This window comes from Cnephaeus nilssonii, assembly GCF_951640355.1.
Source record: "Cnephaeus nilssonii genome assembly, chromosome: 13".
Classification (NCBI taxonomy): Eukaryota; Metazoa; Chordata; class Mammalia; order Chiroptera; family Vespertilionidae; genus Cnephaeus; species Cnephaeus nilssonii.
Genome location: NC_137084.1, coordinates 5,434,260 through 5,446,890, shown reverse-complemented (window position 1 = coordinate 5,446,890; position 12,631 = coordinate 5,434,260). Strand labels below are relative to the sequence as shown.

Here is a 12,631-nt window from a genome sequence, read left to right as displayed (position 1 = left end):
GCAGGGCAGTGCCAGACCCCAGCCTCCTCGGAGGGGCTAGACGGAGCCCGGCACAGGGGTGTGAAATAGAATTTATTGTGGCTCTGATTATGTACATGTGAGATGTGCCTGGCCGGACTGGCCGGGCTGGCATGGTTTGTACAATAAATACATCCATGGGGCTGTTCCCCGTGGCCAGGAAGCACCCACACCAGCAGTTCAGTCCAGCTTCCGGGTCCCCAGCTTCATGGGGCCCTTGGCGGCCTTCTTCTCAGCACGTTTGGCTTCCATCTCCCGCCGACGTTCTTCCCGCTTCTTCCGGGCCAGCTCAGCCCTCACCTGCCCTGCAACAGGAAGGGGAGGCAGGCTGAGGGCCTGGGGACAAGCTGGGTCTGATTCCCAGCCAGGCCTGCTAGAGGGGTGAGGTGAGGACTGCCCTGGGGTGTCAGCCCTCCTCGGGGCGCACTCACGGCTCTCGGTCTCCAGGCCATCCCAGTTGTCATCACCCCACGAATCGGGTCTTGGCTGAAAAGGAAGCATGCACTGAATTGGAGACCAGCTCCCTGTGGAGGCCCTTCCCGGTCTGCACCCTCCCACCGGACTGGAGTTGAGGACCTGGGTGCCAGCCTCCCGACGCGCCAACAGGTCAGCAAAGGGGTCGCCTTTGTCACTGGGCTCTGGTCCACCCCAGTTATACTCGCTGGCCAGCTGTGTGCCCTCAGGGGGTGGCTCCTGGGGACGTGGCTCCTGCCAACCCTGCTCCCACGAGCCCTCAGCTTCCCAGCTGCTCCATTCTGACTCGGGGGATTTGTGGTCGGGGTTGCTGGTCTGCAGACGAGAAGGGGGAGGTAGCACCAGACAGGGAGGGCCAGGCGCAGCTGTCCATGCAGACACACACCGTCCCATGCAGCTCACCTGCCCGGCGCGGCTGGCTTGGCCCGCAGTACTCCAGTTGTCCTGCTGGGCTAATACAGACTCGGCCTCCTGCTACCGTGTGGGAAGGAGAGAGAGACCATAGGACCACCCCCCACCTCCAACCCAAAAGGGCCTTCAGCCCCTTCCTAGCCATGGGTTCCACCTTCTTTCTTTCGCCTTCACCTCCTTTGCTCCTCAAGCCCTGCTTCCCATCTATAAGGTGCACACACTGAACCTGGCCTCATCACTCTTCTAGGCTGGGAATGAGATCCAGAGTTCCGCCCCCTCCCCAAGACTGCGGTCAGGCAGATGGGGAAACTGGGCCCAAAGCTCTACCCCCTTTCCTTCAGCAAAGCCCACTCCATCCTCAGCCTGTCCTGACCCCGTGCCCCAGGGAGGACTGGTCTGGAGCTAGGCCTGGGAGTGGCCTCTCCTTGCTGAGCACTGGGGCTAGCTGGGCACTGAAGTGGAGGGACAGGGACAGGCGAGAGGGAGGCTCAGTGGGCTGCTCCAACCCGTACCCTCCGGCCTCTCACTGCCCGCCCTGCTCCCTGGAGGTGAGCGGGAGCTCATCTGCCAGCTCCGGCCACAGTGGCCGCTCCATGATGTCTACTCACCAGGGATGCTGTGCAGGTGCGGACAGGCCTGAGACAAGCCAAGCCCACAGGAGCCCCTTGAATGGCAGCCTGTGGCCTTTAAGCTGGGGTCCCCCTGGGAGGCCCCCTCAGCCCCACTCACCTCCAAGCTGCCCCAGTCTTCGTCATCCCATCTGTCGGCAGGGCTGCTGTCCTCTGCTGTGTCCTTGCCCTCCTCTTGTGCCTCCCAGTGTCCTGAGGCAGTGGGTGTGGGAGGGGCAGGGGTGGGAGCCGGGGCAGGAAGTCCTGGGAAGCAGAGACTCACTGAGTTCCCACACACTGGGGCCCAGAAAAGTCTCAGAACAGGGCCGAGGTTTCTGGGGGTGGGGGCAGAGTGTAGGGAGGGGAAGCTCACCAGGGGACTAGACCCAACCCTGTCCCCTATGTCACCACCCCAGGGGGAGTCAGACAAGAATAGCTCCTGGGTACCAGCACCTCCAAGCCCTCTGCCACTGATGCAGCCGGTCTGGGACACTCACCCTCAGGCGTGGGTCTCTGGGAGACGTTGGGCTCACCCGGGGCAACCGTGGGGTGTGCACGGATCAGCTTGGAGGTGAGCGAGGAGACCCCTGTCACAGCCCATCCTGCCCAGCTGGCTGCGGCTCCTCCCATTCCAGGGCTGGAGGCGGCATGGACATCCTTCTCTGGGCAGTGACAGGAGAGAGAGACAGGTGTGGCACCTCAGCGGTCCATGGGGAGTGTGATAGGGCAATAGGTGAAACAGGGCTCTAGAGTGGGCACCCCTTCTCCGGCCTGCCTTCCCTCATCGGCAAGATGGGCGGGGGATAGTATCAAGTCTGCTCTCTGGGTTCTTCCAGCTTTCAGATACTCCAATGAGGTGGAAGGGGCCAAAACACGTGGTCGTCAAGGGTGTAGCAGGAGGGACATGAGTGTGGGCCACTCACCCACTTCGGCCAGCTGGGTGGGGTCCTCTGACACAGACTCCAGTTTGGAAAGGAAACTTCGAATGGCCTTGAAGGCCTGTGGGGTAGCAAGGGGCAGAGCTGGGGCTCCCAGGGCTCCTGTGAGCCCAAGAGGCCAGCTAGGGCCCACATATCCCCCCGAGCCCCAGCTCCAGGGCCAGGCCCCATTTGTGCCTCACCTGGTCCCGCACCGATTTCTCGGGATCCACAGTGAGGCCACAGAGCACGGGCAGGATTTTGTGGGCGCAGTCGTTCATCGAGTAGAGGTTGTGGGTGGCAGCGAAGCCCAGAACACCGGCAACCCGAGACGGTGCAAACGGGTCCTTGGTGGCCCGGCTGAAGGCGGAGGTGAGGACCCTGTGTCTGGTCTGGGTGGAGCAGGAGAGAGGGCCCCTGAGTGCCGGGTCAGTCCTGGGCCCAGAACTGCCAGGCTTCACTTCCCAGAGCGAGGCCGTCCGTCCACAGGGCTCCCAGAGGCTAAAAAATGGGTTAGTCACTAACAAGTGGGGGTGAATTTACTTAAAACTCTGGATCTTGGCTTCTCCTCCAAAGGTGACAGGGGCCGGGGCAGCAGCTGCCCTGGGGTGGAGGTTGTGCCTCCTTCCCACCTGCCCCCCTGACCCAATTCACTCATTCCGGTTAACTATCTGGGCACTGCAGGTGTCTGCATTTACAAAACCTGGCTGAGAGGTTGCACATAGACTGGGGCCCAGCAGGCCTGGGTTCAGTTCCCAGATCCACCGCCGACTGGCTGTGTGACCTGCACAACTCACTCCACCCTCAGACATCAGGGCTGGGAGGACCTAGGCCCTAGGTCTCTGGGAGGAAGATGGTCACAAACAAGGAGGCCTGGCCCCGGAGGAGGCTGTGTTCCTGTGACAGTGACAGAACTGACAGCTGTGCAGGGCACTCACACTGGCGCTGAGGTAGGAGCCGATTTTCCCCAGGCAGACGGTGGTGTTGCAGCGGATGGGGCCCTGCTCGTCCTTGGCCTGCAGCCGAGCGAAGTGCTTCATCAGCTCCACGTTGAGGTTGGCCTCGTTCAGCTTCGGGGCCAGGAGCAGCATGGACTGCAGGGCAGGGACAGTGGACATTGTGGGCCTGGGCGGGCCAAGGACCACATGGAGAAGGGCCTCCTGGGAGGGTACAGAGGCCACCGGGGCCCTGGGCACTGACCTGCCAAAGCCCTCCCAAACCTACCTCCCAACCTGGTCCTGTCCCCTACCCACAGTGCTGAGGAGGGGACCCCACTTCCCTTTCCCCTTTCCAGCAAAACCTGTTTGTCTGCACTCCGGTCTCCCACCTCTCATCTGCTCTCTCTGGCATGCGTGCAACTCTACTCGGACTTTCCCCCCACTCTCGCTACCAGTCGGCTCAGGTGGAGGGTAGTGGCCTCCATGCTGCTAAATCCAATGGCCAATCTCCATCCTCACCCAACTCGACCCTCAGCAGCTCTGACACCCTGAGCTCTCCCTCCTCTTTGAAACTTTGGTCTCTGGTCTTCCAGAACACCACCCTGTCCTGGTTCCCCTCTGACCCCGCCAGCTGCTCCTTCTTGGCCTCCTTTTGCTGAGCTCTTACTGCTCAGACCCCAAGAGCCACCCGTCAGGCCACTTGTTTTTCACACCTCACCTCGGTGACCTCAGCCTCCCAGGGCTTTCAATGCCCGTTAGCCACAATGCCCAGCTGCGCACCTCTAGCCCAGACTCAGTCCCTGAACTGCACACGTGCATAGCCAGAGGGCATCTCCATTGGCTGTCTCACAGACCTGACCAAGACTCGGCCCAACTCCTCCCGCACACCTGCCCCTCCCGGTCTTCTCAGTAATGGCAACTCAACCTTCCAGCTGCTTCGGGCAGAAGCCTGAGCCTCGCTGACTCCATATCCACCCATCAGCGAACACCATAGATTTCACCTTCAGAATGTGGCCCCTTCTCTCTCCTCTGCTACCACTCACATCTCAGCCTCTGTCGTCTCTCACCTGGGCCACTGCAACAGGCCCTAACAGTACCTCAGCTTCTACCCTTGCTCTGAGAGTCAGTTCTCCACACAACAACACAGCGGTTCTTTTCAAACAAGTCAGACCAGGTCAGTGCTTGGCTCCTGTTCCATCGAATGCATCAGCTCCCTGCCACTCCCTATGAGGCCCTGGCCCCCAACCCCACCAATCTCTCAGGGCCCACTCCCACACCCAGGCCCCTTCAGCCTCACTAAACCTCTTGCTGCTATTTCTATACTCCAGGCACTTGCCAGCCTCAGGACCTTTGCACATGCTGTGCCTTCTGCAGGAGGCACATTTCCTTCAGATCTCCATGTACCTCAATTCTTTACCTTCCCTTAAATGACACCTCCTTAGCAAGGTCTACCCTGACTACTGTTTGCAAAACCCTTCTCTTCACATTCTATTACTTCCTAATGTAATACATATTTTTATTTACTTTTAAATATATTTTATTGATTTTTTTACAGAGAGGAAGGGAGAGGGATAGAGAGTTAGAAACATCTATGAGAGAGAAGCATCGATCAGCTGCCTCCTGCACACCCCTTACTGGGGATGTGCCTGCAACCAAGGTACATGCCCTTGACTGGAATAGAAACTGGGACCCTTCAGTCTGCAGGCCGACGCTCTATCCAGTGAGCCAAACCGGCTAGGGCTAATACATATTTTAAAATTCTGTTTATTGTCTACCAAGCCCACACCCCGTCCCCTCAAAGAAGCTCCATGAGAGCAGGGAGTCTGATCTGCCAGTGCTACCGTATCCCAGTGAGGTGCTCAGCCAGTGTCTACTGAACAGAGGACTATGGGCCATGCCCACCTCTCCCCCCACAGCTGCTCAGCTGCACCCATGGCCTGGATCCACATGCAGGATGGTGCCTGCCCGTCACATAACCTTCTCAGACTCACAGGCCAAAATCAAGACCTGTGTGTCCCGGGGTAAGCCCCCTCCAACCTTGGAAAACCAGGGTGGCCATACCCACCTTGACGGTCTGCTCCCGGATGGCAGGGTTGGTGTCCAGGAAGCCATGCACGACGTGGGGAAAGATCTGGGTATTGACTGTTGGCTCATCAAGGTACTGGATGAACTGCTCCATCTGGCCAAGTGGGAAGTGGGAAAACTCAGTCAGTCCCTCCAGCCCCCACCACAGCCATGGGACCACTCTTGGCTTGGTTTCTCCACCTGGCAGGCACTGGCCAGCCGAGTGGTCTCCTGAGCCCCCACCTGGAATCTGGCCTCAAGCTAATGTGGAGAGTGAGAAGAGGCCAGGAGGATGCTGGGAAGAGCTAGGGACTGGGAGTTGGAGCGCTTGGACTCTGGTCCTCCTCAGCAAGCCAACTGTGTCACGCCCCCTCTCAGACTCCCCACTACCTCTTTTGTACAAGGGGGTATAATCCCCAACCAGACAAGGGTGTGAGGCGGGCTGGTACATTTTCTTTTACTGTTTTTATTGATTTTTAGAGAGAGAGGAAGGGAGAGATAGAAACGTTGATGAGAGAGCCCGCAACCCAAGCATGTGTCCTGACTGGGAATCAAACCAGCAACCTCTTGGTTCATGGGTTGACGCTCAACCTCTGAGCCACACTGGCTGGGTGAGGGCTGGTACATTTGTCAGCTGGAGAGGGAATGACACCGGAGAGCCACCAGGTATTTCCTAGTTCACAGGGGCCCCCGTCCTCGATCTCATCAACCTTGTCTGGTGCTCCCAGCTGCCCTGGGGTTGGCAGCAGACATTGTCCCTGCTCTAGAGGGCTAAAGTGCATACGCATCCCCTTGCGGTGCTCAGCCAGGGTCTACTGAACAGACGCTGGAGGTGGGAGTGTTTGAGCCCTGCAGCCAGGGCCGGCGGGGCAGTCCCAGAGCTGCCAATGAGCCCTGTGATGACCTCGACTCCAGAGAGCACAGCCTCACTGGTCCCTTACCTGCATGTCTGTTTGGGAGGGGTTTCTAGGGTGCCAGGGCAGGGCCTCCAGTCACCTGCCTGCGGCTGGTAGTGAGGCAGGGGCCTCCCCAGCAACCCAGGTGGCGTCTGGGTAGAGGGGAAGGGGCTGGCGGGGCTACCTGCTGTAGGAGGCGGATGCGCATGGCCCGATCAGTGGATGAGAACATCTTGACCACGACAGGGATGATCTTCTGCTGATACTCCTCAGCACTGAGGAACTTGCCCACCTGAGGGAAGGAGCAGACGGGCTCAGCTGCAGCCACAGAACGGGAGCTGTCACGAGGCTTATGTACCTCCTGCTGCTCTCCCAGGGTGGGAATGGAGTGATGGCGGGGGGCGGGGGCAGTCACGTCCTCAGCAGCCACTCTGCCCTGTTCCATTTCCGTTAGCCCTGCCCTTGACCTTTCTGGGTCAGCTCTCTTAGGAGGCTGACGGAAGTGCTGCGCCCCTCCCTATCCTCAGGTACCTACAAGCCAAATGCACACACAACTCTGCCTGCAATTTCTGGGGGTTCCCAGTGATACAGGACTTGCTTGCCGTCTTCCCTACTTCCTGCACGCCGAGTCCCTTCAGGAGAAAGGGTTCTGGGCAGAACAGGGAAAGGCAGGTGCCCAGTTAAGGGCAGACTGGGGTCTGAGGAAGGGGATGAGGACCTAGCCCACAGAAGGAGATCACGTGGTCACGAGGGAGGATGGAGTGAGGTGGTGAGCAGGTGATCCCCTGGGCCCTGGGACCAGGATAGGATCACAGGTCAGACAGGAGAACTGTCTTGGTGACACGGAGGAAGGACTGAGGGCTCTGAAGCAAGGGGTCTTTGGAGAAAGAATTTTGGAGGCACAGGGTTTCCCCTCCCCAAAGACCAAAAGTCCCCTCAGCCTCCCTGACACTGGCCAGCAGGAAGCCACTCATATGGGCTTGGGCCTGCCCTAACCAGCTCCTCATTTGGGCTTGGGCCTGCCCGTCCCTAGAACGGCCTCACAGGGCCGGCCCCCACAATGGGCCTTCTCTTTTGTGGTTCCGACCCACCAGCCAGCCTCTGGCCCACAGTCCCTGAGCTTTTAGCCTTGCCGTCCCCCCTCACTGAGGCCCCTGGCCCGCTCACCTTGAAGAGGGGGGTGAGGACCACAGCCCCCGCATTCCCAAACTCGAAGGCCGTCAGCAGCTGGGGCAGCACCTTGTGCCGGCAGAAATCCTCAGGGAACGAGTCTAGGCTCTTGCTCAGCTCTTGGAAGAACTTTTGCTTCTCAGCCGGCTCTTTGATCTGCAGGAGTGAGGACAGGACAGGATGCAGGAGGAAGAAAGCAGCCTGGTCATGGCCCCCCCAGGGACAGGCAAGGACAGGGGGTCACCCCAGCCTGAAGAACTTAAGCTTGTGAGTCCAACTGCCTGGGTTCAAATCCCAGGTCTCCCATTTATCAGCATGTGACCTTGGGCAAGGTTCCTGCGTCTGTAAAATGGGAAAATAACTATACCACCTCCCAGGGTTGTTCTGAGGATTCAACCAGAACATGACACAACTGCCAGCACAGTGCCTGGCACATCCGAGAATCAGTCATTCTCATCACTGCCACCTGACCTGTTGCTAGAAAAGCAGCCACTGTGGGGATCGGGCCCTCTATCAGCGTTGCTTCTACTCACAACAACCCAAAATGTACCACTAGCCCCATCACACAGATGAGGAAACTGAGGCTCAGAGAGGTGAAGAGGCTTACCCCATTCCCCTGACCCTCGCTGGGTTGGGCACAGCTGCGACCCCACGCTGGGTGGAGTTCACGTGGGAAGACAGGGCTTAGTTTACACCCAGACCTGGTCCTTCCACTCACTGAGGCCAAGGAGCCAGGCTGTCAACTGAGTTTCCTTTAGTCCTAACCCCTCAGAGGCCATAATATCCACAACTTGTATTTCTTGAGGACAGACTACATGCCAGGCAGGGTTATATACTAAAACCTTTACACAGATTAAATAATCCTCCTCACAACTTTATATATAAAGCTACCAACATAATCCACATTTAATCCAACAAGGAAGCACCCTGTCCAGTGTGGCTCAGTTGGCTGAGTGTTGTTCCATGCACCAGAAGGTCAAGGTTCAATTCCCGATCAGAGCACATACCCAGGTTACAGGTTCGATCCCTGGTCAAGGTGCATATGGGAGGCAACTGATCAATGTCTCTCTCAAATCAATAAAAATATTTTAAGTCAAAATTTTATTTTTTCATTTATTTACTTTTGTTAATCTTCCCCTGAGGGTATTTTTTTTCACTGATTTTTAGAGAGAGTGAAAGGGAAGGTGGGAGGGGGAGAGAAACATCAATGTGAGAGAGACACATCAATTGGTTACCTCCTGCATGTGCCCCGACCAGGCTGGGGATCGAACCTGCAACTCTTTGGTACATGGGTCAAAGTTCTACCACTGAGCCACACCAGCCAAGGCATTAAACCACCACCCCCAAATTTTTTAAAAATCGAACAAGGAAGCTGAAGCACAGAGCGGGAAAGGAGCTTGTCCAAAGTCACACGCTAAGAATCGGTCAGGAGAGGGTTTGACTCAGCAGTCTGGGACCCCGGTTGTGCTGTACCCGGGTACTGTCATTCCATTCACAAACGAGGAGGCTAAGGCTCAAGGTCAGCTGCCAAGACTCGAACCCAGTCCTGCATGACTACAAGGTTCCTGTGCTCCTGCTGGACCCTCCCCCCACAGCCACTGCCGAGCCCAGGAGCGGTGGTCTCGGTGGGGATGAGGAGGACCTGATTGGCTCTCGAGGGGATCTACCAGCTTGGGAGGCAAGCTTGGTGCCCTGACAGCAGGGTTCTGGGGAGCCAAAGCCCCGAGAAAGGCCAAACCACATGCAAGGTGGCACATCCGGTCACGGCTGGGCTCTCCCCACCGTCCACCACCTGGACACTGCCACCGCCTTCTACTGGCCAGAAACAGCCCTTCCTATGGAGTCCATTCCAAGGAGAAGGGCAGCCCAGCAGAGCCAGCCATGTGAGAAGAACTCCATGTGACAGAGTTCCTGCTGCCCCCACGCTGCCCAGGAGGCACAGGACTCAGTGTTTCCAGCGCCTCTTCAACATGCCGCTCAGGGTCTCCATCCTCCATCAGGCCTATGAAAGTGCTTGCCACGCCTCCCCACTCCAGATTCTCAGGCACCTCTGTGTGCCCCCCACACAGCGGGTCAGAGCAGCTGTCCAGAGTACAGCCTCTCGCCTTCATTCCTTACAACTCTATGGGCCAGCAGACAGTACTGTCACCCCCATCAGATAAAGAAACTGAGGTTCAAAGAGGTGAAGCCGAAGGCTCCCTGCTCACCATCTTTCCATTTGCTGTTCCCTCTGCCTGGAATACTCTTCCCAGTTACCGTCCCATCCTGCGTTCACACACTTCAGGTCTCACCTCAACTATCACCTGAGAGCCCTTCCCTGAGCACCTGCCCTGCTGTTTTCCTCCCTGGCGCTCATCCCTCCCAGGGAACACAGGCTTCCTCATGTGTGTGTTTTCCGTCCCTCTTCTCCAACCGGAGTTCCCAAGGAGGGACCCGAGAGCAGGGATCTCAGTCTGACTCCTTCCTCCGCCCTCCTGCCCACACTGCAGCCCAGCACAGGCACGGCACACATCAGGGACAGAGCCAGCATGTACGAGTGGAGTTAATGGCCAGGAGCAGTCACTACGCACCTACTGTGTGCCAGGCACCATACTATGCACCTTACACTCACTGAATCCTCACCACACCCTTCTAGAAGGTACTGTTATTAGGACTGAGCTTTAGCCAAGGGAGATCACACAACAAATGAGAGCAGGAGCCAGGGTTTGAACTCAGAGCCCAGCTCCACAGTCCACTGTGGTCTCCAAAGATCTAATTATGAGGGAGCCTGCAAAGTGCAGAGGGGACGGGGTGAGGAATGCAGGCCCAAAGCCCAGGGTGGGGGTGGCTCACCTGAATCTCTTCCAGGAACAGGTTGGTCTCCACAAAGCGGTTGTTCATAAACCCCCCGGGTGCCCGGCAGTTCTGCAGGAAGCGGGCAGGGTTGGGACGCATCTTGGGGTTGGCTCCAACCAGCTCGCAATAATGGGGCACCAGCGATTTGGGGATCTGTGGGAGCAGGTCAGTGTCAGGCAGGGCTGGCTGGCTGGCTGGCAGGGAGGGGTGGGGAGGACCAGACACTCACCTTCCCGGGGTTGCGCAGGGCAGCGGCCCGAGGGAGGGGCCCGTTGAAGACTTCCCAGATGAGGCAGCCCAAGCGCCACATGTCGGCTGACCTGAGACAGTGACCAGAGCTGCTGAAGGCCCTGCCACCTGCCAGCACCGGCCTCCAATCTGCCTTGGGCACCAGGCACACACTGCATGGCAGACCCTGGGCTGTGTCCCTCAGCGGATCCTCCCCCACCAGCCCCAATAAGCAGGTCTCATTAGCCCATTTGACAGATTTTTAAAATGAGGCTCAGAGAAACAAGGGCATCTGTCTCAGGTCACACAGCTTTGGAATTCAGAACTGCCTAACCCCAAAGCCTGTGTTTATCTTGCCCCCCCCTCCCACCCTCCCCACCCCCGAGGGCAGCACGGGCCAGGGGAGTGCATGCCAGCCCGTCTGGGGTCCCGAGGCTGCAGGGACTTCCAGAACAGAGCAGCGTGGGGCACCCACCACTTCTCTCTGGCGGCTCTGCCACTGCTATCAGCCAACTCCGGAGGGTCATACTGCTCAAGCTCGGGGATCCCCTTGCAGGGGGGTGCCCCGCCATTGCCCTGGGCCGAGTACATGTAGTCCAGGCCCCCGAGCTTCCACTCGCCGGCGCGGTCCACAAACACAGCGGCCATGCAGACGTTGTTGTGGATGAGGCTGCAGTCGTTGACCAGGAAGCTGAGGGCTTTCTGGGGGCAGAAGGAGCCATTACAGCCCAGTACCTGCAGCCCCCACCCCTGCTCCCATGGCCGTGCCCCCACCTCACCACAATCTGGTGCAGCCCCCAGCTCAGCTCCAGCTCCTTGGGGCCACCAGCCTCTGCTCGGGTCTTGAGGTACACGCCCAGCGGAGTCACGGCCTCTGTCACTGCGTGGAGGCATTTGTCTGTCTGAGAGGGGACACGGGGATATTAGCGCGGGAGAGGGAAGGGGACGGGAGGTGAGAGACATGACAGGGAGGGAGATGGAAAAGGGGGATCAAATCCCGGGTGCTGAGACAGAAGGAGGGGCAGAGATGGGGCAGCAAGTACCTCCAGCCCATCGATGTAGGCCAGAATGTTGGGGTGCCGGAGCGTTTTGAGGCGCTTGAAGGCAGCTTTGGCCACCTGGGTCTGCTCTTCGGCGCCAGGCTTCACGTCGTACACGAAGATGGACACCGGGCTGCCTGTGGCCTGGGGGGGGGGGGGGCACAGGGGCCTCAGGGTGTGGGCCGGGCCGCGCTGACCACTCAGCTCCCAGGCGGCCCCCAGAGCGGCCGAAGGGAAGCGCCGGCCAGGTCTCTCCCCAGGTCAGTCCTTAGACACGGAGCCGGGACCAAGTGACCCCGGTTCCGTCCGCCTGTCAGTCCTCGGTCCTTCCTCCCGCCACGTCGGCACTGCCCGTCCCCCTCCCGCGGCCCGTTGTCCCGGCGGCTCCGCAGCCACGTCAGGCGGGACGCGACGCGGCGGGCCGGCGGCGCTGACTAGGCGAGACCGAGGTCCGCCGCGGCCTGCGGAGCGCGGGGCCGCGCTCACCTTCTTGCGGCCGCGATGCAGGGCCCAGGGCCCCGGCGGGCTGCCCTCGGCAGGTTCCGGGCTGAGCTCGAACGGGAAATCCCGGACCGGGTCCCGGACAAAGAACCACATCGTCCCCGCCGCCGCGGGCTCGGGCGCCTCTACTCCGGGTCCTCGGCAGCCCGAGCCGGGGCGGGGCGGGGCCTGGGCGGACGGGGGCGGGGCCTGGGCCGGTGGGCGGGGCAGAGAGGCTGTGGGGGCGGGGCACGGGGGCGGGGCAGAGGGACTAACAGGGGGCGGAGCATATGGGCGGGGCAGGGAAGCCGTGCGGGGGCGGGGTCAGGGGCGGGCCGGAGGGGCCTGTGGGGGCGGGGCCAGGGGCGGAGCAGAGGGTTGGAGCGGGGGCGTGTCGGGGGCTTGACATGTGGGCGGGGCGAGGTCGGAGGGCGCCGGGCGCCCGCTCACCCGGCAGGGCCAGTCACCAGCTGCGTGGCGCTGGAGGTCACCCAAAGTCTCCAGTCCTCTGTGTCCTATCGTCTGAAATGTGGTGGTAACAGAGTCCACTTC

The 12,631-nt window shown here is 59.7% G+C and overlaps 1 protein-coding gene across 3 annotated transcripts; it reads right to left on the bottom strand.

Annotated features, from left to right (window-relative positions):
• Window positions 1–52: 52 nt before the first annotated feature.
• SCYL1 (SCY1 like pseudokinase 1) lies at window positions 53–12,264 on the bottom strand. 3 transcript variants are annotated; one of them, XM_079787798.1, is made up of 18 exons: window positions 12,086–12,264; window positions 11,603–11,743; window positions 11,339–11,461; window positions 11,035–11,261; window positions 10,561–10,651; window positions 10,329–10,484; window positions 7,494–7,652; window positions 6,511–6,618; window positions 5,432–5,545; window positions 3,367–3,522; window positions 2,632–2,820; window positions 2,435–2,510; window positions 2,009–2,173; window positions 1,633–1,775; window positions 895–966; window positions 595–807; window positions 450–504; window positions 53–323 (listed from the first exon to the last, which is right to left on the bottom strand). In XM_079787798.1, the coding sequence occupies exons 1-18, from the start codon at window positions 12,194–12,196 to the stop codon at window positions 199–201; spliced, it is 2,424 nt and encodes an 807-aa protein (XP_079643924.1). In that variant the 5' UTR covers window positions 12,197–12,264; the 3' UTR covers window positions 53–198. The 3 variants fall into 3 exon arrangements, with proteins under 3 accessions (XP_079643924.1, XP_079643925.1, XP_079643926.1); XM_079787799.1 differs by having other exon boundaries at window positions 895–963; XM_079787800.1 differs by lacking the exon at window positions 12,086–12,264 and having other exon boundaries at window positions 11,334–11,461; window positions 11,603–11,737.
• Window positions 12,265–12,631: the final 367 nt, after the last annotated feature.

Bases quoted from the DNA above. Each gene is read 5' to 3' on its own strand.
- SCYL1 (XM_079787798.1), bottom strand. From the start codon at position 12,196: ATGTGGTTCTTTGTCCGGGACCCGGTCCGGGATTTCCCGTTCGAGCTC. The intron at 7,653-10,328 runs GTGAGCCACCCC...TCACTCCTGCAG, and splicing joins TGTTCCTGGAAGAGATTCAG to ATCAAAGAGCCGGCTGAGAA. The intron at 2,821-3,366 runs GTGAGTGCCCTG...TGCTCCACCCAG, and splicing joins GCTCCTACCTCAGCGCCAGT to ACCAGACACAGGGTCCTCAC.